At 38.1% G+C, this 27,695-nt stretch overlaps 2 protein-coding genes across 3 annotated transcripts in view; one reads left to right on the forward strand and one right to left on the reverse strand.

The window, feature by feature from the left end:
- Nucleotides 1-21,129, reverse strand: part of LOC146000874 (E3 ubiquitin-protein ligase TRIM45) — a 118,106-nt gene extending 96,977 nt beyond the window's left edge. Inside the window, exon 1 of the mRNA XM_083138405.1 lies at nt 20,830-21,129. The gene's annotated coding sequence lies outside the window, so the exon portion shown is untranslated. The remainder of the gene's footprint in view (nt 1-20,829) is intronic.
- Nucleotides 21,124-27,695, forward strand: part of LOC146000890 (FAD-dependent oxidoreductase domain-containing protein 1-like) — a 32,798-nt gene continuing 26,226 nt past the window's right edge. The window contains exons 1-2 of one of the 2 annotated variants that reach the window (XM_083138407.1): nt 21,124-21,781; nt 27,307-27,536. In XM_083138407.1, coding sequence (XP_082994533.1) covers nt 21,389-21,781; nt 27,307-27,536 — 623 coding nt within the window. In that variant the 5' untranslated portion in view covers nt 21,124-21,388. Of the gene's footprint in view, nt 21,833-27,306; nt 27,537-27,695 lie in introns of both variants that reach the window. The other variant, XM_083138406.1, reaches the window with a different exon arrangement.

Raw genomic sequence — 27,695 nt, forward strand, 5'->3', positions numbered from 1 at the left:
CATATTAAACAAATTAATTTATGAATTTGACATATTAATGAATTTCCACCATATTTAATTAACTCAGCTGGTATTAAATCAATGCCAGGTGCTTTGTTATTCTTTAGCCTTTTAATAGCATCTTTAACTTCAGTCAAGTTAGGTTCTGGAACTAAAGGTTCTGCTGTGTGGACTTCATTCACTTCTGATTTATCTCCTACATGGACATTTAAAAGGTAATTAAAGTAGTTCTTCCATCTATTTAGAATATCGCTTGGGTCAGCTAGAAAATCACCGTCTTTATCTTTTATTAAGTTTACTTTAGGTTGCCACCCCTTTCTAAACTCATTTACACCTTTATATAAATCTCTGATATTTTTATTTTTGCTGTTTGTTTCAATTTCGTTAATTTTGCTTTTCAAGTAATCTCTTTTTTTACTTCTAAACGTGCGGTTAACTTCTCGCTTTATTCTATTATAATTGTTTAGATTTGTATCATCAGAGTTATTTAACCACCTAAGTCTAGCCTGATTTCTTATTTCTATTACATTATGACATTCATTATCAAACCATGGCTTACTTTTTCTCGGTTTATGGTATCCTATACTTTCTTTAGCTGCTGATTCTATTGCATTACGTATGTGCTCCCAATTCTTATTTACGTCTGTTTCATTTATATTTTCATCATCATTTAAATCTTGCAAAACATCAAATCTATTTGACAGTTTAATTTGGTAATCTTTCTTAATTCTTTCATCAGTAAACTTTCCTGTATCAAATTTTAGAACTTTAAGATTTTGTTGCTTATGATTTATCACTGAGAGTCTTTCTCTTAATTTAGCAATTACTAAATAATGGTCACTGGCACAGTCAGCACCTCTATGTGTACGAACGTCAATTATACTAGTATGCCTTCTCTTATCAATGAGAATATGATCTATCTGATTATGAGTTTTACCATCTGGAGAAGACCAGGTATATTTATGGATATCTTTATGTTTAAAAGTGGTACTTTTCACAATTAAATTCTTTGAGGTTGCAAAAGTAATCAATCTTATACCATTATCATTACTTAATTCATGAAGACTTTCTTTACCAATCGTGGGTTTAAATGTCTCTTCTTTGCCAATCTGTGCATTACAGTCACCTAACAGAATTTTCATATCATACTGAGAAAATTTATCGAAGACCTGTTCTAACTCTGTATAAAAATCATCTTTAGTATTATCATCTTTATCTTCCGTTGGTGCATGTATGTTTATTAAAATAATTTTACACCACCTACCCTGTAAAACTGCATATGATATTCTATCATTAATAAATTCTACTGTTTTAAGAGCCGAGATAATTCTATTATTTATAAAAAAGCCTGTTCCAAAATTATGATTTTCAGTACCACCATAGAAACTACTTAACTTGTTCTTGTCAAATTCCTCGAATTCTTTTAGTCCCAGCAAGTAGATTTTTGATTTATTTGGTGTTTTAAGTCCACTTTATGCACAGTAAGGCTAATCGGGACTGGAACTACAGTTTAAAGTGGGATCCGAACCAGTATGTGCCTCCACCGGGTATCGAACCCGGGACCCCTTGATTACAAGGCGACAACGCTACCACTGCGCAATCGGGGAGGCCGAGGCTCCCCCAGCAAGTAGAGAAGCTTGCAAATATTAAAATGACAGCGTAGAAAGTACGTACACAACTGAGTTGGTCTTCGACGGTAACATATTGAATTTTAAGGGAAAGGGCCCATGTTACACAAAGTGGCTTGTCGTGCACGGCCCAAAAATCTGTTCCACTTGGAATCGAACATTGAAAATGTTGATCACAAGGCGATAACGACTACTACAAGTAAATGTCTCAACTTCACAGCCTTGTAATTAATTTAAAAATAAAAGGGATTATTACTTTCAACAATATCACCGAGCGAGTGATATCTTCAGTTTCTACGAGCATTCCCTGACATTCGCCACGAGACTCGGCGGCAAGCTGCCCGGCATCAGCGCCTGTCTCTCCTGGTGAACGGGTCAGCGACAATCGCTAGAGTCGGCTATTAAAATTACAGTTTTCATATTGTGTACTAACCTTGACTACAGAAGGAGTTGAAAATAATGTCCCTCTGCTGCAACACATTCCTGGCATCTCCCAAGGAAATTGGCAATTTACACGTGCAAGTTTGTCTACTATAATTCCCACGATTTCTCGTACAATATAAGTCACGGATGGTGTGCGGATTGTCTTTGAATTCTTTATTTCCCCATTTTTCTTTCCACTTTTATTCAGAACTGACCCTGTCACTCTAAACTTTTTTACGAGGTTTAATATAAGCGACTGTCGCGGACCCGTTCACCGGGAAAGACAAACGCTGATGCCGAGCCGCTTGCCGCCGAGTCTCGTAGCGAATGTCAGGGAATACTCTGTATTATATAAGCCGCGAGCCGACTCTGTGACCAAGCGGTAGAATTTCGATCTATCTCGACCGAAGTTTTGAGTTGGAGCTCCGGACTGGGCATGACTGATATTTGTGATGACCCTTTCATCAATTTAATCTAATTATCACTCATCGTCACAAGTCAAAAGGAGCAGAAAAGCGACGCTAAATAATCCGTGAGTTCAAATCAAATTCCTTCGTCCTTCATGTTGATCCAAAAACGTTGGTATTTATGTATATTAAAAGAGTCAATTGCATATACCCTGCGCATCATGTTGAATTCTTGGTGGCCGAGCATGTTCGGTAGTCAATTACTGTCTCGCCACCGAAGGTTTCAAATCAAGCCCCGGTGTGAGCATGGGCATTTCACGAGTGTCCCTTCATCCAGATGTTTATCCAGAACTTTTCATTTGAGAGGGGGTGTAAGTTCGCGATTAGGGGGATAAGGGTATATTTGGAGCCAAAATGATCATAAATTGAGCCCTTGTCGAAAATTTTAGGCGGTGTTGAGGGGGTGTTGGGTGTGTGTGGATAAATCACTGCCTTCATCAACTTCATCGTCGCGGTTATCCTAAAGGGATAGAAAAGCGACGTAAAATAAGAGAAACGCAACAATTCTGATTGAATAAGTCCTCTACGATGGGAGCTTTTAATATTTCATCACAATAGAAGACCTGGTGACAACTTTGAAGTCAACATTAGTATGCATAAGAAAAGTTTTTGCGACAATGAATATACCGACCCTAAATACGCGTGATATTTAATGGTATATTAACTGCGTCATAAAATCATAAAATCCCCACATATCACCTTTTTTCGGAGTCCACAAGGCAGAAGAAAGCTTTTAGGATTTCAATCCACAAAAAGACACATACATCAGAAACATTCAAATTAAAATATGTTCTTTGTTCTTTCTCGCAATGGGCAAAATTCCAACTTCAGCTAACAGTTTACTGCAATGAATACGGAGTGTTGAAGAACAAGGTACATAATTTATATTCTGTTCAAACAAACCGTGAAATAATGATCACGCTAGCGCTATTGTAACATGTGGAAATTTCTATCATGTCTTCTTGTTCGTTCTTGTTACAGCAGCACATTCCGGAGATTTGTATTTGTGGTTCGTGCCTAAACTGCAATGAGCTTTGGCGTTGCTGCTTCGTGTGTGTTTTGTCTTGAAATGTACCATTACAAATTACAGACAACTGTTGGGCATTCGTTTCGAATTGTTTATCTCCCTTGATATTTAAGGAATGCTAGATGAAGAAAGATTACGTGAACCTTTCATTCGGAAGAAAAGAAATAAATAACTAACACTGCCTTCCTTTATTGTAATTTGTCTTCAGATACGTTTCTATAAATAGTACAAATATGACAAGTAAAAACTTGCATACCTTCCAAGAGCACGATTCAAGCATAGAAGCAGTAAAGATTAAGAAAATACACCCTGTTGTTGTGTGCATCTTTACTGTTCTTTTTTTGGGGGGGGGGATAAACTTGGCATCGTGGCTAATGAATTAGTAATTTTTGCTTTATGCGGTAAAATCTGATTATAAACTTCCGAAATATAGGTCCATTTCTGCAAGATGATTGATGCATATATGACAGAGGATTGTTATTTGGACTGTTGCATGATTGATTGATTTGGTTTATTTTACTTCGCTTTGGTTAATAGCGAAGATGAAGATGCAATTGATGAAGGGACTCTCACAAAGAACTCGCACGCCCAGTCCAGGATTCGAACCCTAGCGTTGCAGCGCAAAACTGTCGCACGATACAATTTCCGTGATGTAACCTCGAACACAATGCCCAGAATTTTCAAATTAATAAAAAGATGGCTATAAAAAACAGGAAACAAATTCGGATGTAACAAAAATTCAAATTACTAACGAGAAAGGCCCAGTCTTCCATAGATTGCCGCGAGGAGCACAGATCAAAAGCTTTCTACAGGCAGGTTAGAATAATTATTACTTCATTCAACGCCCTGTATTTTTCACCTCAAGAACACACAAAGTTATTCTATTTCTAGGAACATATTGTGCTTTGTTCCTCCCCATCATAAAATGGCTCTTTTCAGAAGCTGATCTGGCTCGTCCTAAATGGGAAAGCTACGTCTCCCTGGGGGTGTGGAAAACATTTGTGCCGCATGGTTCCCTGAAAACGGACCAATTTGACCTCACGTTCACAACTTCCCCCAAGGACAGGGAACAGATGAGGGTGAAAGGAAAACATCGACCTAAACCTGGGAAAAACAATCTTTTCCCAGAAGCGGATCCAGTTCTAAACATGTGTGTAGCTATATGGTTGGAAACGTGCCCCATTCAACTCTGCCAGAAAAGTTGTAATTACCGAATATTTGGATAGATACTTGAAGCCATGTTCATTTGATAAAATACTTCAAGAACCATGGGCGTAACTTGGGATCTAGCTTTTGGAGGGAGGGGGGCAGAGTCGAACTTGAGGTTTAACTTTTGGGGGGAGGCAGAATCGATTTTTTTCTACCCCATAAAAAAATAGCATCCAAGACTATTTTGCTAACTGTTAGATTTGTGAAATCACAAAAATTACTCATCACTTTGTTCCTTGGGTCCCAGGTGGATAGCAAAAGTACCACTAACTTCTTAATTTTAATAAACCTGAATTTGGGGGGGCAAGTGCTCCCCCTTGCCCCCGACAAGTTACGCCTATGTCACGAACAAAACTACTATAGATTGAATCTAATGGTGGCGAAAGGTATTTCTGTAAAGAGCGGATAAGTTGATGGTTTCCATGGGAGGAGGAAATTTCTCTAACTCCAAACAGCTATATATTAAAAAACACTTATAATTTTCCATTATCTATAGGTATCCGTGTGACTGTGTGTGTGAACTAAAAACTTCGTACATTTTTTTCACAAATGTATATGGTTTCTGATGCGAGATTATTATATTAACATTTGGGACGTGTTCATTATTCTCAAATAAATATAGTATTTGAGTCACTATTCTACCTCTCCATGTTAGTTGCGAAGATAAACATGGATAACGAACAGTGAAAAAACATAATAATAAAAAAAGACAAACCTTCTCAAACACTGAACTTCTGTTTTCTCAACCCGTGAAATAAACAACGACAGTAGGGTGGCCATTTTCTGTGGCCCACAAGAGGAAATTTAACATTGACATTCAGTGAATAAAAGATTATTTGCATGCAAAGAACTGGATAATGATATCACTGCAAATTATTTTTATAAAAAAAACAAGAAAAAACAACAAAAAAACGAGATTTAAATTATTATAGCAGAGATAACCTAACATATGCATGCGTTTATTTTAATATTTTATAGTTCCTATTTTGTGTTTTTGAAGAGGTTTTTAATGGTTCGTGAGATTGAGAGCGATGCCTCTGTGTACGATTCTGACTTTTGCAAAACATCATACTAGAACAGAGAACCGTTGAAGATATCCCCCCCCCCCTTCCCCGGCTTACCACATCACATTTCTTCGGGTGAGATATTTTGCACAGCAGAAGCACTTGTTGCGGTGTTTAAAGAGAACACCGCTCCATCCTATAGATTAAAAACAAAAAAAAACAAAAAAACAGGAGGAAATAATCTAGAGTTTCATCTTGGAAAGGAACGAGCACAAAGGGGTCTTTCAGGAGTTCACACCAAGCATTCCACACAGCCAACTTTGTTCACACCGAAATGTTCTCAACACGTCCACATTCCTCTACCACAACGATGAATGAGCACTTGATGCTTCATCGAGTGGCAACCTGTAAAAACTAAAGTTCGTAAAATGGAAGAGATCTGTCGGTTTAATCAATTGTTTTAGTGATTATCGGCAATGGTAGATTAAAAACCTTCTCCATTTATTTTTCTAGATGTTGCCGGCCCCCGTGGCGGAGTGGTTAGCACACCGCGCTGCGACGCCAGGGGTCCCGGGTTCGAATCCTGGGTTGGGCATGGACGTTTGTGATGTCTATTCATCAATTTCATCATATCATCACTCAGCCCCATCTTCGCAAAATAGCCAAAAGTAGCACAAGAAGTGAAGTAAATCGATAGGTTCATAGAAGGTTACTGTTACTTTTAGAGGTCGTATCTGGGTTCGATCCCTGAAATCAAACCTTTAGATAAATTCACGCATTGTAGTTTGTTGTATTTAATACCTTTGCATTGAGGGCTTCCGAAGTTTTATTCAGAGGTATTCATATCGCGATGACGATCCTTTCCTGTCTGTCTGTAGCGTAGGCCCTACTATCTACAGAAAAGAATGCTCGTGAGAACCATGATGTGATGATGGCTCAAACATGCGGGATAAAAATGTTGTTTCTGAGGGCTCACAGCGTCGAAATGAGACCTCAATGAACAAAACATTACCAAGTAAAATCGTTCACATTGATGTCCTCTACTTCTACACTCTGTAAAAGTTTGTCGATGGTTCTGCCGACCTCCGTGGCTAGGGTTACCAGACGTCCGGTGTTCCCGGACATGTCCTACATTTTAGCCTTATGTCCGGCGTCCAGGAGGAATTTGAAAAAATATCATAAATGTTCTACATTTTGAGCGTCACATAATATTAATTAGGAAAATACGTAACAGAAAAAAATGATACACGTTCAAAGTCTATGGACTGCGCTTCTAAACTCAATACTGACATTTATTTTGATTCAGTCATTGCACAAAAAGAAAAAAAGCTTGTCCTGCTATTAAACAAACGGGAAAACGGAAGCAATTAATGAACAAAGTTTTACCTTGTGATAACGTCACTGTTCAATGCCTGAGCATAATTTCTTGCCTTAGTGTTTATACTGATGGAACAAGTTGTTGCCCATTCTTATTCAATATAAATTAATTGTAAAGCAGGGGTATAGAGAATGAAGTTACTCAGGATGACTGCCAGTCAAGAAAGTCAAGAAAAAAGTAAAGAAATCAACAAGTACGTCAAGAAGTCAATAAAAAGGCAATAAATTATTCTTGTGGTCAAGAATAATAATAGTTTATTTTAAGTGTTGAGCACAGTATGAAACCTAATACAGCACTAAGTCAAATACAAAAGTACAAAGTTACACGAATAAAATACATAAGCTGCAGAATAACATAACATAACAAGTTTAGTCTCATAATGACTGATAGTGTTGCCCACGAGACGAGACGAGACGAGACGAGACATTGGTCTGTCCCGTCCCGTCTCGTGAAAATGCTGTCTCGTCTCGAAAATATTCGTTGTCCCGTCTCGAAGGGTTCTGTCTCGTCTCGTCCCGTCTCGTTTTGTCCCGTCTCGTCTCGTAAAAGTGATCCGGGATATCATGCCAACAAAAGTCAAAAGTAGCAGAAACACGAAATATTTTTCCGGAAAGTGGGATAAAGCTCCAAATATTTTACCCATTGCGTGGTGAGAATAAATAAGGTTCGTTAATCATGAGGACATTAATATTAAAAATGCAGTTTGTTGGTTACTGATTGCTAGGTATCTTATGAAATCTACCTTGTGGTTTTTCCCGCTTCATACAACTGTCTATCCATCGTACATTTATACCAAGTTTGTTAGAACCTGTCCCGTTTCCCGCGCTAGCGATCGCTCGACAGTTTTGGTGCCAATGAGAAACGAGAAAAAAGTCGTATGCTGGGCAGCGAGAAGCGAATGGAAGCCAGAAGAGAGGAGCTTACGTAGACGTTGTTGCCACGTTGCGTATTTTAATTTGCTGCCTAGCTTTGGCTTTCCCCAGCACGGAGTTCAGGCGGTCTTCAGCAGCAGCAACACCGCTTGGTTTATGCTAGGTTCTAGAAAAGCCAGCGATCAGCTACCGCGCGAAGCCGGACAGGTTGTAACAAACACGGTATAAGTGAGTGCTCTTTTTCATTACTGCTATACCTTTTGGAAGTCTTGAAATGTTTTCCAATATACCTTCTTTCTTTCTGAATGTCGAACTTCCGTGCACTATGAAAATGTACATTTTTTCTTTAAATTCTAAGCTTGGCACTGGGGAGCAACAAAAAAAGTTTTTAAATGTGTAGTACGAACACAAAAGATTATTTAAAATTTCAATATTTAGTATATTACAAATAGAAAGCATTTATTGTTCTTAATATTGTTGAACATCTTCTATGACATAAGTTTCAAAAAGAGTTTCTTTGTGATATTGTGCTGTTTCTTATGCTCAGCTTATGACGCACATACTTCTTTGTTTTCCCTTTAGCCTCTAAGTCCGGTACCACCACCGCTTGATCTAATTTATCCTTCGGCAGGCACGCATCTAGAAATATATGTCGGGGGAGGGTGTCTGAGCCAAGTGTTTCAGAAAAAATGATGATAATAACATTAACGACAACAATTAAGCAAATGTTTAAATTAATGCATTAATATAATTCATAGGCCTATTCACTTGAATATGTAAATTAATCAATTCTATTATTGTTATTGCATGACATGTTACAAAGATGGTAGAAGAATAGTAATATAACAGCACGAATATTAGCTAATATCTAGCTTACGTGTAGTTAAGATCGTCAAAATCTGCATAAAAACAGCTGTCCTGGCAAGAAAATTAATGTAAAAAAAGGTGATGAATTGAATATTTGCTGAATAACAAAAGAAGATGTTACATCCAGTTGACGAAAAATAAAGTTCCTGATTAATATTTTATGCTCATTATTATAAGTAGTAGCCTACATAAAACTTTATTGATACTGTCATTCAAAGCAGTATGATCCCAATAGAACCCTTGTTTTCTAGTAAGTTCGGCAGGAATATGTAACCCTCGATTATGCTAAACAAATATATATTTTATGTTTAGCTAGAGCAAGGCCCCAGGAGGATGCAAGAAGCCTTTCCTGCAAAAGTGTATGTTTTACGAAGCGAAGAAACGTGACAAAACCACCACGTATGGAAGGCAAACCTGCATTAATTTTATATCGCACGTTTACAGAGCCGTGCTTCCTGAAGTTATAAAAATCCCAACTTCAATGATTCTTTTAGACAAGCTATAGTTGAAAAATGTATGTTTAGATGCACCCAAAGTGCATCATTATCAGATTATGCATATAACGTGTTATTGGAATCAACATATTTGTGTAAATTGGGTGCCTCCCCGATGGCGTAGTAATAACGTCGAGGTCTTGTTATGAAGGGTCCTCGCGTCGATACTCAATGGAGGCACAAAGTGGATCGGATCGCACTTTAAACTGTAGGTCGGTTCGCGATTTAGCCTATTTGCGAATCAAGTGGACTTAAAAAAAACAAAAAAACAAACAAAAAAAAACAATATCAACCTTAAGAATATTAGAATAAACTAATTCACCCGCAGGTAAGTCAAATTTCGCATATCCTTCTTCATCCTCGTTCATAGACTTCCTGCAATACTCTTGTGTTGCATCCCACCAGGTGCGAAAAATGTGAAGTTATTATTTCCCCGTACTGCGTTATTTTTTTCATAACAGTAAGGCTAAATTCTCGTTTTATCTGAACTTTTAAAAAATGTGCAAAATACGTCTCTATCTTTAAACAACCACCCTTTCCCATGTATGTGTAAAATAATCCCACTCTGTCTCAGAAAACCTCTTCCTAAGATCAAATGAAGGAAACAACTCTGAAGTCTCAACAATTATAAATTTTTGCTTAAATTTCCTATCATTTATACAAACAGTAGCACATATCACGTCCTTTGGTGCAACACTGTCAACAGCTAATGTTACTTTCCTCGTCCTAATAAATTTACTTCCAACCATTGACGGCGCCAGGGAAATTTGACTGGGGGGGGGGGAAGGCTGGCAACAAAATATTGTAAGGGGGCAGTCACATTAAAACGCCCGAAAACACTACACACATATATATACTTATATAATAATAATAATAATTATTATTATTATTATTATTATTATAATTATTATTATTATATTCAAGTATGGTGTTTTGTGTGTGCCTTTTATTTAGAGTGGACGTTTACTGCCTAAATTTACTTCTTGATTACGAGTTTATCTCCACATTATTCGTTTTAATAAAGACATTAATTATTTTTTATTGGTAAGTTGCGTTGCCTATTTCAGTATTGAAAGACATTCATAATTTTATAATTCATCGTCTTTCTTGAGATGAAACTACTGATATAAATATTTAAGTTATAAGATAATATAAATGATGAAAATAATGCTTCTAAGAGTTTAATTTTCTTGCAAAATAAACGTGACGTTGGAAGAAATTAATCTTCTTAAGTATTAGAAACAATGTGAGTGCAATTCTCCTGTAGGAGAATTCTGCTCTATGTACTTTGGAGAACACATTGCCCACCTTTGGTACGTCCAGGACTTGACATTTCTTCTCAATGGCAAGAACAGCCAAATGAAGCAGTTTGCATCCAGCATCCTGTTTCGAGCAAGCCTTTTCAAAGATTTTAAGGACAACCATCTTCGTAAGAGATGGGCAAAATTTGTGTTTCACCTTTCAGGGAAATGTTATCACAGGATAAAAAAATCATACAAAGGTTATAGTTATCTCATAATTCAAGAAATATTCTGACCCTGGCATTACTTACTCTTACTCTACCACTCAAACGTATGTCTGTGCTACCCAATTACAGGCACCTATGGAGTTCGTGGGAAGAAGTTCTTCGATTTTGATATGTACGAGAAAGAGCGAACCTGCATCTAATGATTGAAGAGTGGCAAATCCTAATAAGCGTTCTTTTACCTGCCCATGATATGTTTTGAATCGAATTTTAAGTGTAATTTGCATTTTAAGGTTCACGTTCAATACATTTCCAAATAATATCCCCTCATTAGCTTGAAGAGTATCGAAGAAATCCCCTTTGTTAAGGTTTCCTCAGACTCATCATCTCGAAATTCAAATCCCTGAATAGTAAGAAACCGCGATGAATCCACAACAACTGACATGTAGTGACGGGTTTTCTTCGATCACCTTTGGTCCTGGGTTCGATACAAAGTGGAGGCACTTTAAACTATAAGTCCAGTCCCGATTAGCCTTACTGTGCATAAAGTGGACTTCAAACGCCAAATCAACCAACCAACCAAATCTTGAATCAAATTTTGAATGTCTTTTAATAATTAGCGTTGTCACTAACAACCACGATTAGAATAATTTGCCCGTACTGCAGATGATGTCTTGTGGTCCTCAAAATATTCGTGATGTTTTAAAATCATCCACATTCAACACTTTTTCCCAGTTCTTAAGACTGGTTAAAACTTAGGTTAATCTCGGCTATTACAGGACATAAATGAATGAGAAATCACCTATGCCCAGGTCGGCGCTCGAATCTTGGACGAAGCAAATTAATATTTGTTAATCAAGTTGGTATTATAAGCAGGAAGGTGATATCATGCAGAATACACCACTTTGAAAAGGTGAAAATCGTCATACTCTTATAAATGAACTCTCTTATTATTTGATATTGAATTAACTTCAGTTGGGGGCCCGGGTGGGGGGGGGGGCGAAGTGTCTGACATGGGGCGTCCCCCTGTTCCCTCTGGCGTCGTCACTGCTTCCAACCCTCTAATAACTTCGCTGCTGATAGCCTCACCTTCGAAATGGAAGCTTGTGTGTCGGCGAATAATACAAAGAACTTGTGTTCACTGTCCCTCTTTCATTCAAAGTCTGTCGTTTTCCTTTTCAGCTTTTCTTGCAAAACTTCCTGTCAGCAAGCAAACCAAATTACAAAATTTTTATTGCCCCTCCCTTGCATCAACTTTCATTCCTACTTTAGGCCTGGATTTATGGCACGTACCCGCTACTGCAGGTCAACCTCGCCCTATGTTTGGTGTTTGCCCCCTGAAGCAACGGTGTCCATTGTTCAAAGCGAAACCTCTGACAGTGGGGAACGGCGAAAAATAGTCTCGGAATACACCCTGGTCGTAAACAAGCTCCCGCCACCCTGACATTGCTGTCAGCTTCCCTCTGAAGTTCGATAAAACTACTTTGTGAAATGTGTTTAATAACGAGTGAAAATGTAGACAGTAGATACTACATGTAATTATTTTGCTCATAAACTTGAAGGCTAAATTTACAGACTAAAAAGAACAGCTACAACATTCCTTCATCTGATTTACAGAAAGGCTAATCGGGACTGGACTCTCAGTTTAAAGTGGGGTTCAAATCACAATGTGCCTTCACCGGGTATCGAACCCGGGACCCCTTGATTACAAGGCGACGACGCTACCATTGTACCATCGGAGAGTCCCCTCATAGAACAAAGTTTCCATCTACGACGATTATAAAGAATTTAGTGCAATTCCTTCATTTGAAATCTATTCTATATCAGCCTCAATATTTCGTTATTACAATCCAAGGAATAGTATTCTCCTTAAATAAGAAATAAAGAAATAAAAAAGAACATTGGAAATAATCTTCAAACGGACGTAAAAAAATCTAATCCAACCACCTGCAGAATGCCTGAGGGAAACAACAAGAATTTTCTCAACAAAGACATATCCGAAATTTCCATAACATTCTAATAATTTAGCAACCCGTGCAAATAATCATGTGGTAAAATCTTGTCGTGGTACCCTGTAAACTCTAAAATCACCAAATTACTTCTTTCCATATTTCCCGTACTTTCTCCTCCTCTTTAGCTCTCAGCTGTTCGGAGTGGGATAATGCAAGATTATTTGTCCCTAATTATCTCCTTCTCTTAGTCTTGCTTATATCTTGGACTCCTTAATAACTTTCCCAACAACTCCTTATCAATTTGTACTGCCATGTTTCCTACAATGTTTTTCCTACTTCCTAATAACAATCACTTCTGTACATCCTTTGATGTAAAAATTAAATAATAAAAATAAACCATATCCGTCGGTCCGTTTATCTTTCCAACCTATAGAGCTGAGACTATTTTTACAAGATAAACCTCGGACGGAGACATTCCACGATCTTTTAGCCCCTCCTAACACCTTCTCTACCTGCCCTTTTACTTGATGTTATTCAGAATTGTATTAGTATCTAGAGTACTATCGTAACAAAGTTATTAACCTGGAATATTTTTTTTTTAAAAAAATGGGGAGTAACGCTGTGTTTCGAAAGAGTATAGGAAATAAGTGTAGGTATTCATTCATGCCTCTCTCTAGAATAGTCTTCTTATTTTGACTTAATACACGCTTATCAACGTTTCTAATTGAAATACTTTATTCCAAGCAAACAAGTATTTGCAACTGATTAAAAATTTTGCTTTCATTTTTTCGAGACATTCGAGACGAGACGAGACTTTTCAAAAGCCGTCCCGTCCCGTCTCGTGTCTCGTCTCGAAAACGAGACGAGAAAGGCATTCCGTCTCGTCCCGTCTCGAATTTCAAAAGGCTTGTCCCGTCTCGTGTGTCTTCTCGTTTTCGAGACGAGACGGGACATGTCCCGTCCCGTGAGCAACACTAATGACTGATTGGTTGATTTAGTTTATTTTACTACAATTTTTCTGTCCCTTTGGCTAATCGCGAAGACGAGGATGAATGGTGGTAAGATAAGATGAATGAAGGGACAATCACAAACATATAAGGGGGGGTGTGTGAGTGGTGACCTTCCATATAGTACACCCAACTGTCAATTTCACTTCCACGTAGTACACCCTGTACCAGGCACGTATCCAGGAATTCCTTTCGGGGGGGGCTCAACACCATTTTTTTAAGGGGTATAGTAAGAACCTCACAATTGTATGTTCAAGACCAGTGGTGGAAATTGGGTTCCAAAACGGGGGGGGGGGGGGGCTCTTGGTAGACAAGGCTTAACATTAAGAGGCCATACTGTTGAGGCAAGAAAATAAAAAATGGGGAGCAACTATCCCTTAAATCGTCGCCACTGTAAGGCTGTCATTTTAATCAGAACGTGAAATCGGAACATTTTTTACCACTCGACTCCTCTGTTTCCTGCATTAACATTGTGTGCCGGAACCATCTCAGTATGTGTGTTTGTCCATTTCTTCTCATCAGGCATAAAAACATCTATGGTGTCTTTGAGTATCTTTACGAAGCTGTTACACATGCACGGCATGGACAATCCACTCGACAACGCGAGATTCAAATTGTGGGCTGCCAACTGGACGCGAATATTTCTCTCTGATTCGAGCCTGAACACCACTAACGTGTCTTGTCCTCCCATGTTTGCAGCTCTTATAAAAGCCGAAACCCACCAAATTCTTCAGATTCAAGCACTAACAAGTGTTCAAAAATGCCTGTCACAGCTTCCGCTGTCTTGTCATATATCGGCACGAAACAAACGAAGTCTTCTCGAATACAGGTGGATCACGAAACAATTAATGTACAGTGCTCCCAGTATGATCAAATGCTTACTCATTTATCTCCAGTGACGTGCCCAAGGGAGGGTTGGTGAGGTCATAACCCCATTTGAGCCAGTATTCCTTTTTTTTTTAAAAAAAAAAGAGAAAGAGGAACGTCAAAGACAGGAAAAAAAATGGCAAAATCAGGACTGACTACCAAAAATAGTATGCGTAACCCCTCTCCCTTCCGAAAATCCTGGGCACGCCTCTCTTTATCTCGTACACATTTTTTAAAATCAACTCACCAGAAGTTTTTATCATTCCGTATTGGAGATTGAAGTAAGATGCGTTCTTCCTGCAGGTTTGTATATGATCCTTTAGGGCGCTGTCGTCTGCCTGCTTTCACACCTAACCTTAACAAAGCCCTAATTTTCCATCCTTGTGACTTGGATTTTCAAGACTTAGGAAGGTTTCAGACCGAAGGGACACGCGATACATGTCGATTGGAATGGGCCAATCAACAGCAACGTTTCACACCGTAGCGATACAAAAGGCCGCACAAACCTAATCTTCAGGCGACACGGTGTGAAATCTCCCTTATTAGGCCACTGTCATTGTCACCTCGAAGTAGTAGCTCCTGTTGACCACAGAAAAAAAATTCTCAACCGGTGGAACTAAAATGTCTACATATGCAACATCTTGCTTTCTCTTCTCGAGATTCATAAAATTTTCGGCTGTCTCTTTATGGTAGTTAAGTGTTTGAATGTGTTTCGAACCCAGTAGGCTTAAACAAAAGTATTTTTTTATACCACGAAATTCTCGGACTGCATATACAAAATTTAGTTCTGACAAAACTAAATCATCACTCAAAACTTTGATTTTCAGTTGATCTATGCAGCTTATTTCTGTTTTCCGGTACTGCTGAAATATTCACGAGAGAGAGAGAGAGAGAGAGAGAGAGAGAGAGAGAGAGAAAGAGAGAGAGGCGCCTTGATCTCTTCGGCCATCGACTCGAACTAGCTCTACATTGAGGCCCCGGAAGTTATACTGTCGTCAATGTCTTCATTTTCGAATCACTATATCTTATAAAGCAACCAGAGGACGCTGACTGATCACTAATCGACTATATGAATTGTCACACTTACATTTGAATTCTCATTAACCGATTCTTTGTAGAGATGAACCGAAAAATTGAATCCGCGTATTTATATCCTCATTATATTCTAGAACGTTCCGCAGATAAAACGATTCGTTAATGTTGCCAGTAGTTGACTCCTTCTCTCATTCAAGAACGTACCCTCTCCCGCCTTCTAGAGATTAGAAATTACAACGAATGGTCCTACGTGTGGCGCTACCTTTGTTGTGCAGCTTCAAAATGCTGACAAGTCTCTACATAGTGATCAAGTGAGCTGCGACAACACCGAAAGCGCAAGAAAAGTTTACGTGCAATATTATCAACAACAGGGTTATAGAACATTCTCCGTCTTGCCTCGATAATTGTCTATCTCCTTAAATCATCGTCACATTATTCAAAAAGCCAAACACCTAATTTTATCTAGTGTAAAATAAAAAAAGATCCTGGGGGGGGGGGGGGGGTCGAGCGACCTCAACCCCACCTTGGATACGTGCTATTAACAATAACAGGGTTATAGAACATTCTCCGTCTTGTCTCGATAATTATTTCTCCCAAATTATCATCACATTATTCAACAAGCCAAAATCCTAATTTTATCTAGTGTAAACAGAAAAAATTCCTGAAGGGGGCCCGAACCTCCTGATTCCCACCTTGGATACGTGCTATTGACAATAATAAGGTTATAGAACACTCTCCGTCTTGTTTCGATAATTATTTCTCTCAGATTTATAATGTATTATCTTCACATTATTCAAGACACCAAAAGTCTAATTTTATCTAGTGCAAATTGAAAAATTTCCTGAGGGGGGGGGGGGCTCGAGCCACCTCATCCCCACCTTGGATACGTGCTATTAACAATAACAGGCGTATAAAACATGCTATATCTTGCCTCGATAATTATTTCTCTCCTTACATTATTTTCACATTATTCAAGAAGCCAAAAACCTAATTTTATCTAACGTAAACTGAAAAATTTCCTGGGGAGAGGGTCGAGCCCCCTGTGCCCCATCTTGGATACGTGCTATTGTCAATAACAGGGTTACGGAACATTCTCCGTCTTGCCTCGATAATTATTTCTCCCCTTAAATTATTGTCACATTATTTTATTTCACACCACAAGAAACAAAAAACCTCATTTTATCTAGTGTAAACCTAAAACTTTCGGGGGGCTCGAGCCCCCGAAGCCCCCCTCTGGATACGTGCCTGCCCTGTACTGCATTTTGCAGACAAACGAGGCTCTGGCGACTGGCCCTATGGCCAGTATAATTGTGTGTGTTGTTCTGCTTTTTGTCCTTATGTGTGCCGAGTGCCCGTTTACAGCCTCAGCTTTTAAGGGAAGTCAGAATATTTTAAGATTTTAGTTATGCAATATTAGAGTTGTTATTTGTAACGATAAGGGGCTGGACCCGTATAATGTGACGGGTGCAAAATAGCCAAAGTGCGGACGTATCCATAATTTCAAAATCAATCAATCAATCAACAAACCTATAGGGACAACCGACACAAGCCCCACATAAGATTATACTGGCTGCGAGTCCGGACGCCAAAGCCTCGCTTGTCTGCCAAACAGTTCAGGATGCAATACAAGAAAGCAGATCTAATTCTCTTCTTAAATTCCGCTTCAGTTTTTATCTTAACTGGTCCTTTGGTAGGGGTTTTCATTAAATACATATTTATTTTCTTAATTACTAATTTCCAACTTTACCTAAGTAGGGGTCGAATAAATAAACGTTACGAAAAACGGAAAAAGGTCTATAAATGTCCAGAAAAAGTCAATTCTGAATGTGTTATTTTGGTAGACACCCTGTTATTGAACTAAAAACTACCCCAAGATGAAACTTCTGGAATAATTTTAAATTACGGTAATTGCTGAATATTTGTTTGCCATTACAGGTCATAATGGAAATGTTGAGAGAGTACTTTCATTACCATCAGCACAACAGACTCGCGAGAGAAATTATTTTTTCGTAAAGTCTGTAAAATGTTTAGTATTGGTCCCTATAATTTCAGAGTTTGACTGTCCACTCTAACATAAATATAGTTTGAATAAACCTGAAGTTTTGATAGTAAGAGGTGCATTGATTAGTATGATTGAAAGTGTTGAAATTTTGCATTTCATTGAGAATTCATTTTTTAAAAACTGAAAAGTGTCATTCTTCAACTACTTTCTAACGTGTTCTATAGATATATGTTTTATTTATTGAGAATGTTTTGTGTCCTACATTTTCGTTGCAGCGAACTGGTAACCCTATCCGTGACGGAGTGCTAAGAAGCGTTACCCGAGGGATAACGGGTTCGAATCCCGGCCTGGGAATGCTTCTTCATTGCGAGTGTACCTTCATCAATTCATCACATCACTCATCCTCGTACACGTGATTAGCCAAAGATGGCAGAAAAGCGAAGCAAAATATACTAAATCAATCAATAGTCGGTGGTTCACAGCGTCACCTTGTGTATATCCATATACACGTACAGAAATGTGTTTATATGTCACTTAAATTTTGTAAAAAAGTTCTCCCCTTTGCATAGCACCACGCCATGAAGGCGTATAGGGGGTGTGGGGGTTACGCCCCACACTTTCTTGATCCGGTCGTGAGTGGAGGTGATGTGATCAGCATCACGCGGATCGAACCCGGGACCTTTAGCATGGTAGTCAGACGCGTTACCGACTGAGCCACCGGGGCCTTAAATTTGGTATGCACATTTTTGAATGCACGAAGGTTTCAGATAGTGCTGATAGTAGCTATAGGTAATTCCTTTAGAGAAAACCATCCAGCTGACCTTTCGTACGAAATCTATCTCTCGCCTTTTGTGTAGCCAAGTCTTCAATCCCATCAAGAAAGTCGAATTTTGACACTAAATCACTTCATATGTCAATTATGTGGTCAGTGAGGTGTCTCTTCATGCATACATTTAGTTCTCAAATAGCTTAAGGCCAAGTTTCAAGACACCCTACCGATTGGACCACCTTGGTTCCAGTTTTCAAATGAGTCTTGATTAATGTCAAACAAGATAAGTTTTTTTTTTTCACTGGCGGTTGTTATCGGCGCTGTAACCAGATTTTTAAGTACACTGCATATTTTGACAGTAGGTAAGCAGTCGCAATATACTGTGTCAAACGATAACAGATTGATTTGAACCTTGTTGGCAAAATCTGCGAATGTCCCTTATATGGGAGGAGTTTTGAGGAAGTAAAAATAACATTATTATCTGGAATCTGTTTCACACAATGGAACATGCCGACCGAGACAACGGTCTATCCTCTCCTTTCCATCTTTCCTCAAGGCCTCCCCGATGGCGCAGTGGTAGCGTCGTCGCCTTGTAATCAAGGGGTCCCTGGTTCGATACCCGGATGAGGCACATAGTGGTTCGGATCCCACTTTAAACTGTAGGTCCAGTCCAGATTAGCCTTACTGTGCATAAAGTGGACTTAAAACACAAAGTCAATGAATCAATCAAAACAATCTTTCCACAAGATCGCGGGGGTGGTACACACTCAAATTTGGTGTATTTCAGCTTCAGCACAAAGAAGCACGGCGCCTGTATCCCCTCGAACAATAGTTTATGATAGGAAGTAACAAACAAGAAAATAACTGTGTTCAGACGGAAATTTTCTATTCACCTCAGACCCCTCATTTGAAACTTCAGTTCCTTTATTTCTACACTACGTAAGCTTATAAATGGAGCTCTATCGCTAATATAGTTTTCCTCTCATTTTTTTTCATCTAATGTAATAACACTTGCACAAGAAATGAATGAATAAAATATTCAATAATATTACATAAATATTTCGGAAGCGCGAGGCCCTGTCGGTGGCACGCATCGTACGCCTCTATTAACGGCGGCCCTGCATAACATAATATATCATCGTAATATCAAGCAGCACCAAATATTTACATTTTTCAGTCTTGTTACGGTACGATTGAGGTTCGCCACTTTGAAACTCGTCAGCAGATTTACCACAAATATCAGAAAGTGTGTTCAGAAATTATTGGAGGAACCACAAGCAAAAAAACCTGCGCAGACCCGCGACTCCTGTGCACCGTACTCTCGTGTGGAGGGGAGGTGCAGAGTGGAGCATGCTTCCTTACGGCCCGAGCTGAACGGAAGAATGGAAAGCTCCGCGAAGACTTTTCGTCGAAGGTTCTTTTCCTTGTGGTTGCTCTATACAACCATTTGAAAGACGAATATTTGCAATTTCACACAGACCTTGGTGCCAAGGTGTAAACTTTTTTTTTTACATATATTTTAGAAAAATATATACATGTTGAATTTGATATTATTTTAAGAAAAATCCTTCCCAAATTTTTGATGACGCGGACCGCGCCACTATCAGTATGAGTATCCCACTTTCAACTGTAGGCCCAGTCCCGATTAGCCTATCTGTGCATAAATTGGGACAAACTTTGAAAACGCATTCGGCATATTTTTAATCCTGCTGTCAACAATCATACACAGATATAGCAATGATAAAATTTAATTTGTATTTTGTCTGACGCAGCTCTGAGATGTCGCCCTGGGCACTGCGACGAGGAAGCGCCACCATCAAAACAAGGAAACGTCGCGAAACCCCATGAAAATATTGGCGCCTTATTAAATTAATATCGTTGTTGCCTCGGAAAGAAATAGATTAGGAAAAAAATTCTTGCGTACTAGTTTTATTAGAGGACCCGGACAGTATTAAACGAGGAGCCCGAAAACAAAACACATCGATTGAATATAACCACCAAGTCTTCATTAGATTTATCATCAGGATATAAAACTCAATGAAACATCCATACTCACTGGGGTTCGAACCTTGAAACTTCGGAAGCATGATCTCGAGATTCTTGCTATTCGACTCATATCACCTATTTAGAACACTGTTTTTACCTGTAGGGTTCCGATTATCTTGATAATTTAAATTCACGTGTGTAATATATTAAAAGTTATATAACTACATGAATTTTCATTCAACATTCCAACAGAAGCGTTCTCTCGCTTTTTAACACTCGGTCACAAAATGCCGTCCCCAACGACGGGCCTGTTATGTGGTTTGCATCATGCACATGCAGGAATCAGTTGTTAGTAGAAGTGCAAAACATGAACTAACCTGAACTTGAAATCCAAAGTATCTTCCTAAATTCATCAAGATTAAAACACACAATAATGAATTCGAACACTGTTACAAAGTCAGTTTTACTTGAGCCAAAATTAAACTTGTTTATATGCTAAAAACCCTTCTATCGTTTTCGTAAAATCAGTAAACTGTTTATCTTTTGTGTTCTTTCTCACAGCACAAAACTCGCCAAGGTCGGATATTGCTTGTCCAACCCCATGAACTGGACGTGTCAAACCCTCAGGCATTTAGCAGACGAGAGGCGGCTAACAAGCAGCCACACATGTTACGAGATCTTCGCCATCTGGTGGCGAAACTGTAAAGTGCTATGGAAAACAATTGCATAACAAGGAGCACACACAGGGTGAAGGTCACAACATATAACACATGAGTGAAGCTGTTTGGTATTAACCGGTATTAACTTAAAATTATCTTGTATACTTCAGATAAGAACATCCCATTATTACCCCTCCTCTTCACCACTATATAGATAATTATTCAGGAACAACTGCAGTACACAGTACTCTAAGTGAACCAAGCTCGAAGACCCAAGATGTCAAGAGCGTTATTCTCAACATCCATACGCCAGTGTTTAAGTGTACACACATGCAAAGAAGTAAAATTGTTTGATAACAGGACTAGTGCGTGTTTTGATTACTATTACCGACATTTCTGTAAGCGGGAAAATGAAAAGGGTTATACAATCCCAGAACCTGAAAATCCGTTCAAGAGAACAGCAAGAATATTAAAGGACGATATTGTGGATTTTAAGAACCGACACTTGCACAATATAAAGTCCACAAGAAGATTTTCAGGAACTGGAATTCCACAACACTGCGATATTGTAATAATTGGAGGAGGAATAATGGGATCATCTATAGCCTACTGGTTAAGCCAAAGAGTTCCAGGAGCACTCAGTGTTGTTGTTGTAGAAAAAGACCCTACTGTAAGTATGAAGTCTAAACAACTGTCATATAATTCCGGTTCACAATTTGAGGTAAGTATTGGAACAGATGTGTGCATGAGTAATACCGAGAATATTTTCCTTGCACGTACAGTAGAACAATTGCACACTCATTTTGCCTTCTTTATAGAATGATTTCTTTCTTTGTAGTTTGTTTGGCAAGATTTCCGATTGTTTAATTCAGAATTCATCATGGTACTCAGGCATTTTTTACATGGTTCAATTTCTATGTATGTCTGTTAACACATACTTCAGAGATTTTGTGATTTGTTGCGGCATTTTGTCTGGAGAACGATTTTCCCTTCCACACACTTCTATATGTAATTTTTTTTTATTTGCGAGCAACCATTTATATACTTTCCTCTTGGATACAGAGTGCTGCTGTCACCTACTTCAATGCATGGAGTATGAAGATGTAATGGTAACAGTTTCATACATCGGAGACACATTTCTTCAATTTTACACAAGAAACTACTTACGGAAATTAATTTCTCCAAGGTTTACAACTTTCGTCGAGGTATTTTCTTTCATCGTGGAATATATTTGACTGGGAAATCATGTATTTTTCAAGAGAAATATCTCACCGATGCACAATTGCCATTGCTTTCATTTGCTTGCGCTACGACAACTGGATGCTGCGTACATTTGATGACGTAAACCCATGTCAGTGTTTCAAACCCCCCTTTTTTTACTATGCTTGCCTAACGTAGCCTTATTGGAAATGGTTCCTGGGGCTATCGGTCAGCTACCGTGCATAATTGTTCGTGGGGCTATCCGTGAATGGTTTGTGGGGCTTTCCGTGTATGGTTTGTGGGGCTATCTGTTAGCTACCCGTGCATAATGTATAATTTCCACCGGTGAGGAACACGATAGTAGGTATTTTTCGGTGAAGAAGATTGAAACACTGCATACCCACAACGTGAGTCAAGATGTGCTCGCCATATTGTGTGTTCCAGAAGCAAAGAAAGGAATAAATAAAGCACTCAGAATATGAAAAATTGTATTTGTTTTCATGTAAAAAGCATAATGGCACCTTGAACTATGTTCTGCAATACACAATTGGTAAGTATGAACCATGCGAAACACAAAATATGTTATTTTAATGTGTCTGGTACTGTAATATGCGGCTTACTGTGCATAAAATTGACTTAAGACACCAACTCAATCAATCCATCAAATCATAATTTCTCTGTTAAATTCTACTTAGTGAAGCTTGAAACTGTTCTAATTAATTTCCCCAAGCCTTGAACTTATTTCTCCAATCATTTCTAGTATTCTAAAGTACTTCCTAACACTCATATATGAAAGTTGCAAAAATCATTAAACATTCGGAACCATTACTAATTGTTTCCCTAGGTTTTGCTTGTTAAGCTAATATCATTTTAAAAAATAATGTAACCTTGCATGACATTGCTATTAAAATGTGTTGATCATTAGCTATGGCTTGGATGTGCATGCATGAGGCTTTATATGTTTTAGAAGTGTCAACATATCAGTGGAGTATTCTCCCATGACACTTCCATATATACGAGGCGTATTTTTTAAGTAAGTACCGTTTTGATATGTACAAAAAACAAGTAAACTTTTTGTAACAATTTTATTGTTACATGAATGACCACACTTTTATCTACTTTTCCACATAATTGCCACCAATATTAAGGCACTTATCATATCGAACAACAAGCTTTTGTATTCCGTCGTCATAGAAGTTTGCCGCCTGAGTTGACAGCCACTGCAACACGACAGTTTTGAGGCTATCGTCGTCATCGTGGTGCTGACCTCCGAGATTCTTCTTCAGTTGCAGATACACGTGGTGCTAGATCGGGGCTGTGTGGAGGATGATCAAATTGTTCCCAGCCAAATGATGCGATGAGATCTTGACAAGAAAAGTCAAACGTTTGCTTTTGTGCACCTCAGTTAATATTTTTGGTACACATCGTGAGCAATTTTCAATAGTTTAAGCGTTCGGGAACAATTTCGTAGATAACACTTCTTGAAACTTCAGAGAACTCCTCTGATAACGAAGAAATCGTGAAGCGTCTGTTCTCTTTCACTTTTTCGTCGACTTTCTGCAGCAAATCGACAGTGATCACTGAGGGTCGCCCACTCCGTTCCTCGTCATGAACATTCTTTCGGCCATCTTTGAAAGCTCTTGCCCATTTGCGTACCATTCCATCACTCATAATATTTTGTCCGTACACTTCACAAATCTGACGGTGAATTTCAACTGCTTTCATGCCTTTAGCACTAAGAAAACAAATAACAGCACGTATTTCACAGTCGGCGGCGGGATTCTCAATCGGCTAAGGGATTTTAAATACGCAAAAGCAAATGTATACACAATCGATTGTTGCCGCAATGGCGTATGTGGCTTGCCAACAGATGTAGGTACACAGTGCGCATGCATGGGACACCGACCGCAGCACTGCAGCGGCGGAATTTTAAAGTTGTCGGACTTCTGTCTTCGTTTTATTTGCATGCCTGCATTGGTGTTTTATTTCTATTTCAATAAATAAGAATTGTTGCAGTAAACCAGGTCAAATTTTCAGAGTACTCCACTTCAACATACAAATGAAGTATTGGTAAATCAACATTAGGACTTGCTTATTTGCATTAAAAAACCTCAACTAAATGTTGTAAGGCACCTAAGTTGTATCTTACTGCAGCTTGTACAGAACAAGATAGGGTAAGTGGTTAAGGAGGCTGATTCATATTTGAGAGGCCACCCTGAGCAAGGCCTCTCAATGGTTTTTGTTAGTCACTTCAGGCAAATGCTAAACAGTACAATTCATAGTACAGGACTTTTGATGCATAAGGTATTAATATAGGTACACATGAAATGTGTTAATGTATCCACAAACGTATTTAATTAATTACATGAACAGGTATGTGGAGATATAAGCACATTTCATGTATATTAACAGTACAAATAAACAGCATTAATAAATTGGGTAAGTGGTATAACATACCCTTTAAAACCTGCATCTTTTTTTAATCAGCAGATTTTGATGTTTTGCATAACATAAAAATTGTTTCAAGACATAGTATCTACCAGTAATTGAGATATTGGTCCCCGAATGGGACCCTCATGATTAAAATCTCTTGCATGTCAGAGTACTTTTCACCCATACATTTTGTGAAATACTGTTGTATGAAAACATGAAGACCAGAAAAGCATGCAAGTGTTAACAGCATGAACCCTAACAACATGAAATTGCTAAAAGTATTGAACCTTAAAATGCAAAAACTGTTTTTCTGTGGTGTCAATCTCTACAATTATTGGCACCAGATTTTTTATTATTTTGATATTCACATTGTTATTGTATGTGCCAAATAAATAATCATTTATTAGCCAATAATAGGAAGTTGAAATATCTAAGTAAAACAAAATTTATAAATTTAAATGTTACATTTGAAGTGTGTTAAATTTTAGGTTTGATTACCTTTCACATGATATAGTAATAAGTAAAACTATATTAGAATAATGAGTTAATTAGAAATATGAAAAAATACTAGTAATACACTACAGACCTCCATAATCCAGGAGTTAGTGGAGCATGCTCTGAAACTATCGGTCCCAGATTTGAACATGCAAAGGTTTCCTATCATATTCATCATTATCTATATACAGTAAAACCTTGTTAATCCAGACCCCGATAACCTGGACTTCGCTTAATCCGGACAGTCAAACAAAAAGAAAGAAAAAAAACCGAATGCAACGTTTTAAATGTGGCTAGAAGTCAACAAGACAACTTCCCAAAGAAAGAGCAGTCAACCACTGATGAAATTCTGTTTCCCGCAGAATTTTGTTGCTATAAATGGAGTTTTAATGCACTTTCTACTGTTCTTTTAGCTTATTTCAGTTAATCCGGACTTTCGTTAAACTGGTCAACTTATCCCTCCATTACCTAATTGTCAACCTCACTTCCATATGGCCAGTATAACTATGTGTGTTGTCCTGTGTGTGCTGAGTGCCCCTTTACATTACAGACTCAGCTTTTAGCAGGTCAGAATATTTTAGTTACGACACGACATTACAGTTATGTTATTTTAGTTCTGGTAAGGGGCTGGACCCCATATAAAGTGACAGGTGCAAAATAGCATAAGTGCTGACGCACCCAATATTTTGAATTAAAAAAAAATAATTATCCCCCCATTACTCCAGATTAACGAGGCTTTACTGTACTTTCATTATATTTTTATTATGAAATCTCCTGTTACATTTCGACAAGGTAGACTAAAAAGTGGACCAGCCTGATTTTGTTTGTGTAGTCTTTTAGTTTTTTTCTGGAGTGTGTAGCACACCCGAGATTTGGTATTCTGTAGGTGCAGATGCTTTGCAACATTTGCTGCTCTCTTCTTTGTTTTGTGCTGTAACAGTGGCATACTGTAGGTCTATCTAACACTTGCAACGCTCTATTAGTGTGGTTAGGTTGCTTGCCTTAATTTAAAAAATAAACTCATATTTCAAATTCAGAAACATTTTTTATGTAAAAAGTACTAAATTAGCACATATTTAGAAGAATCATATCAATGATTAAATTTCAGTGAAAATATTGGAACATTTCGTGGCACCCCTGTAAGACAGCCAATGCTGTAGGCATTGCCTCCTTGAGTTGTGGTCGAAGTTGAAGTTTATTGAAAGAAATGTATTTTTCTTCTTGCACTTGATAAAGCAAAATTGTTTTATATGAGTCTTGGAGCCTAATTTGTACTGAACAAAATGAGGTATCAATACAAATATGACTCTCCAGAACATTATCTGGACCACAGTATGTTTGCAAAGTGGCATGTTAAATTTCATCACCTACGTGGACAAAGGGTCTGCATTAATGCAGGTGTTGTCCTAGCTCAGCTTTCACACATGAAAAGGGACCTCTCCTGAAACTAAAAATGGATACCTTGTGATGTATGTTTGCTGCCTTTTTTTTTCCCATATGTGCTCACAAATCAAAGTTTGCATAGTGGATGCCAAACACCCATGACACGGATTGGGCTTTGCATAGCCAAGGAGTCGGCACTCTCATCTTTTATTCAGGTCTCAGGTTCAGTTCCCCCTTCCCAAATTGATGTTGACTGTATTGCGAAGGCAATTGCCAGGCTACTTGCAAATGAATACAGTGGAACCCTAAATTTACTTTCACGGATTTCACATTTTCCTGTATTTTAAGGTTTTACAGTAATTATCTGAACTCTGTTTATGTTAGTGATTATCAAAATTATAAGCTTAACTTGAAGTGAATTATACCAATTTTTATTTTGCCCTGTCCCGTTCATCCATATGCTCATGCATACACACAGAGCAATCCACCTCACTTTTAAGTCATTTGGATATTCATCCAGCAAGGAAAATAAAAATTGATATGCCATCATACTTAACATCTGTGTGTTCCTATTATTGAAATACAATAATTTGTCTAAATGTCACCAACTTCCCCATGAGCAATGTATATTTGTGTGTGATGTAGAATAAAAAACATTATACTAATTATTTTGTATCTTTTCAGTATGCAGAAGCTTCGACTACATTATCTTGTGGAGGATTGAGGCAACAGTTTTCCTTACAAGAGAATATTGAATTGTCTCTGTATGGTGCAGAATTCATGCGTAATATACAAAAACACTTATCAGTGGAGAATTGTGACCCTCCAGATGTGCAATTTACCCCCAATGGATATCTTTTCCTAGCTTCAGAAAAGAGTGCAGAGCAACTGGAAGAAAACCACAGATTGCAGGTGTAAGTTATCAAAAGAAGTAATTTCCAGATTTGAAATCCAGTCTGTTAAAATTAAGACAAATAGTAACTTTTTTTTTTTTTTTTTTGCAAGATTGAAATAACTCTACTCTATCGCAGTTAAGCCATATCTTAGAATATAAATTATGGAAAAGAGTATTA

Source organism: Lepisma saccharinum, chromosome 1 (assembly GCF_977018435.1).
Source record: "Lepisma saccharinum chromosome 1, izLepSacc3.1, whole genome shotgun sequence".
Classification (NCBI taxonomy): Eukaryota; Metazoa; Arthropoda; class Insecta; order Zygentoma; family Lepismatidae; genus Lepisma; species Lepisma saccharinum.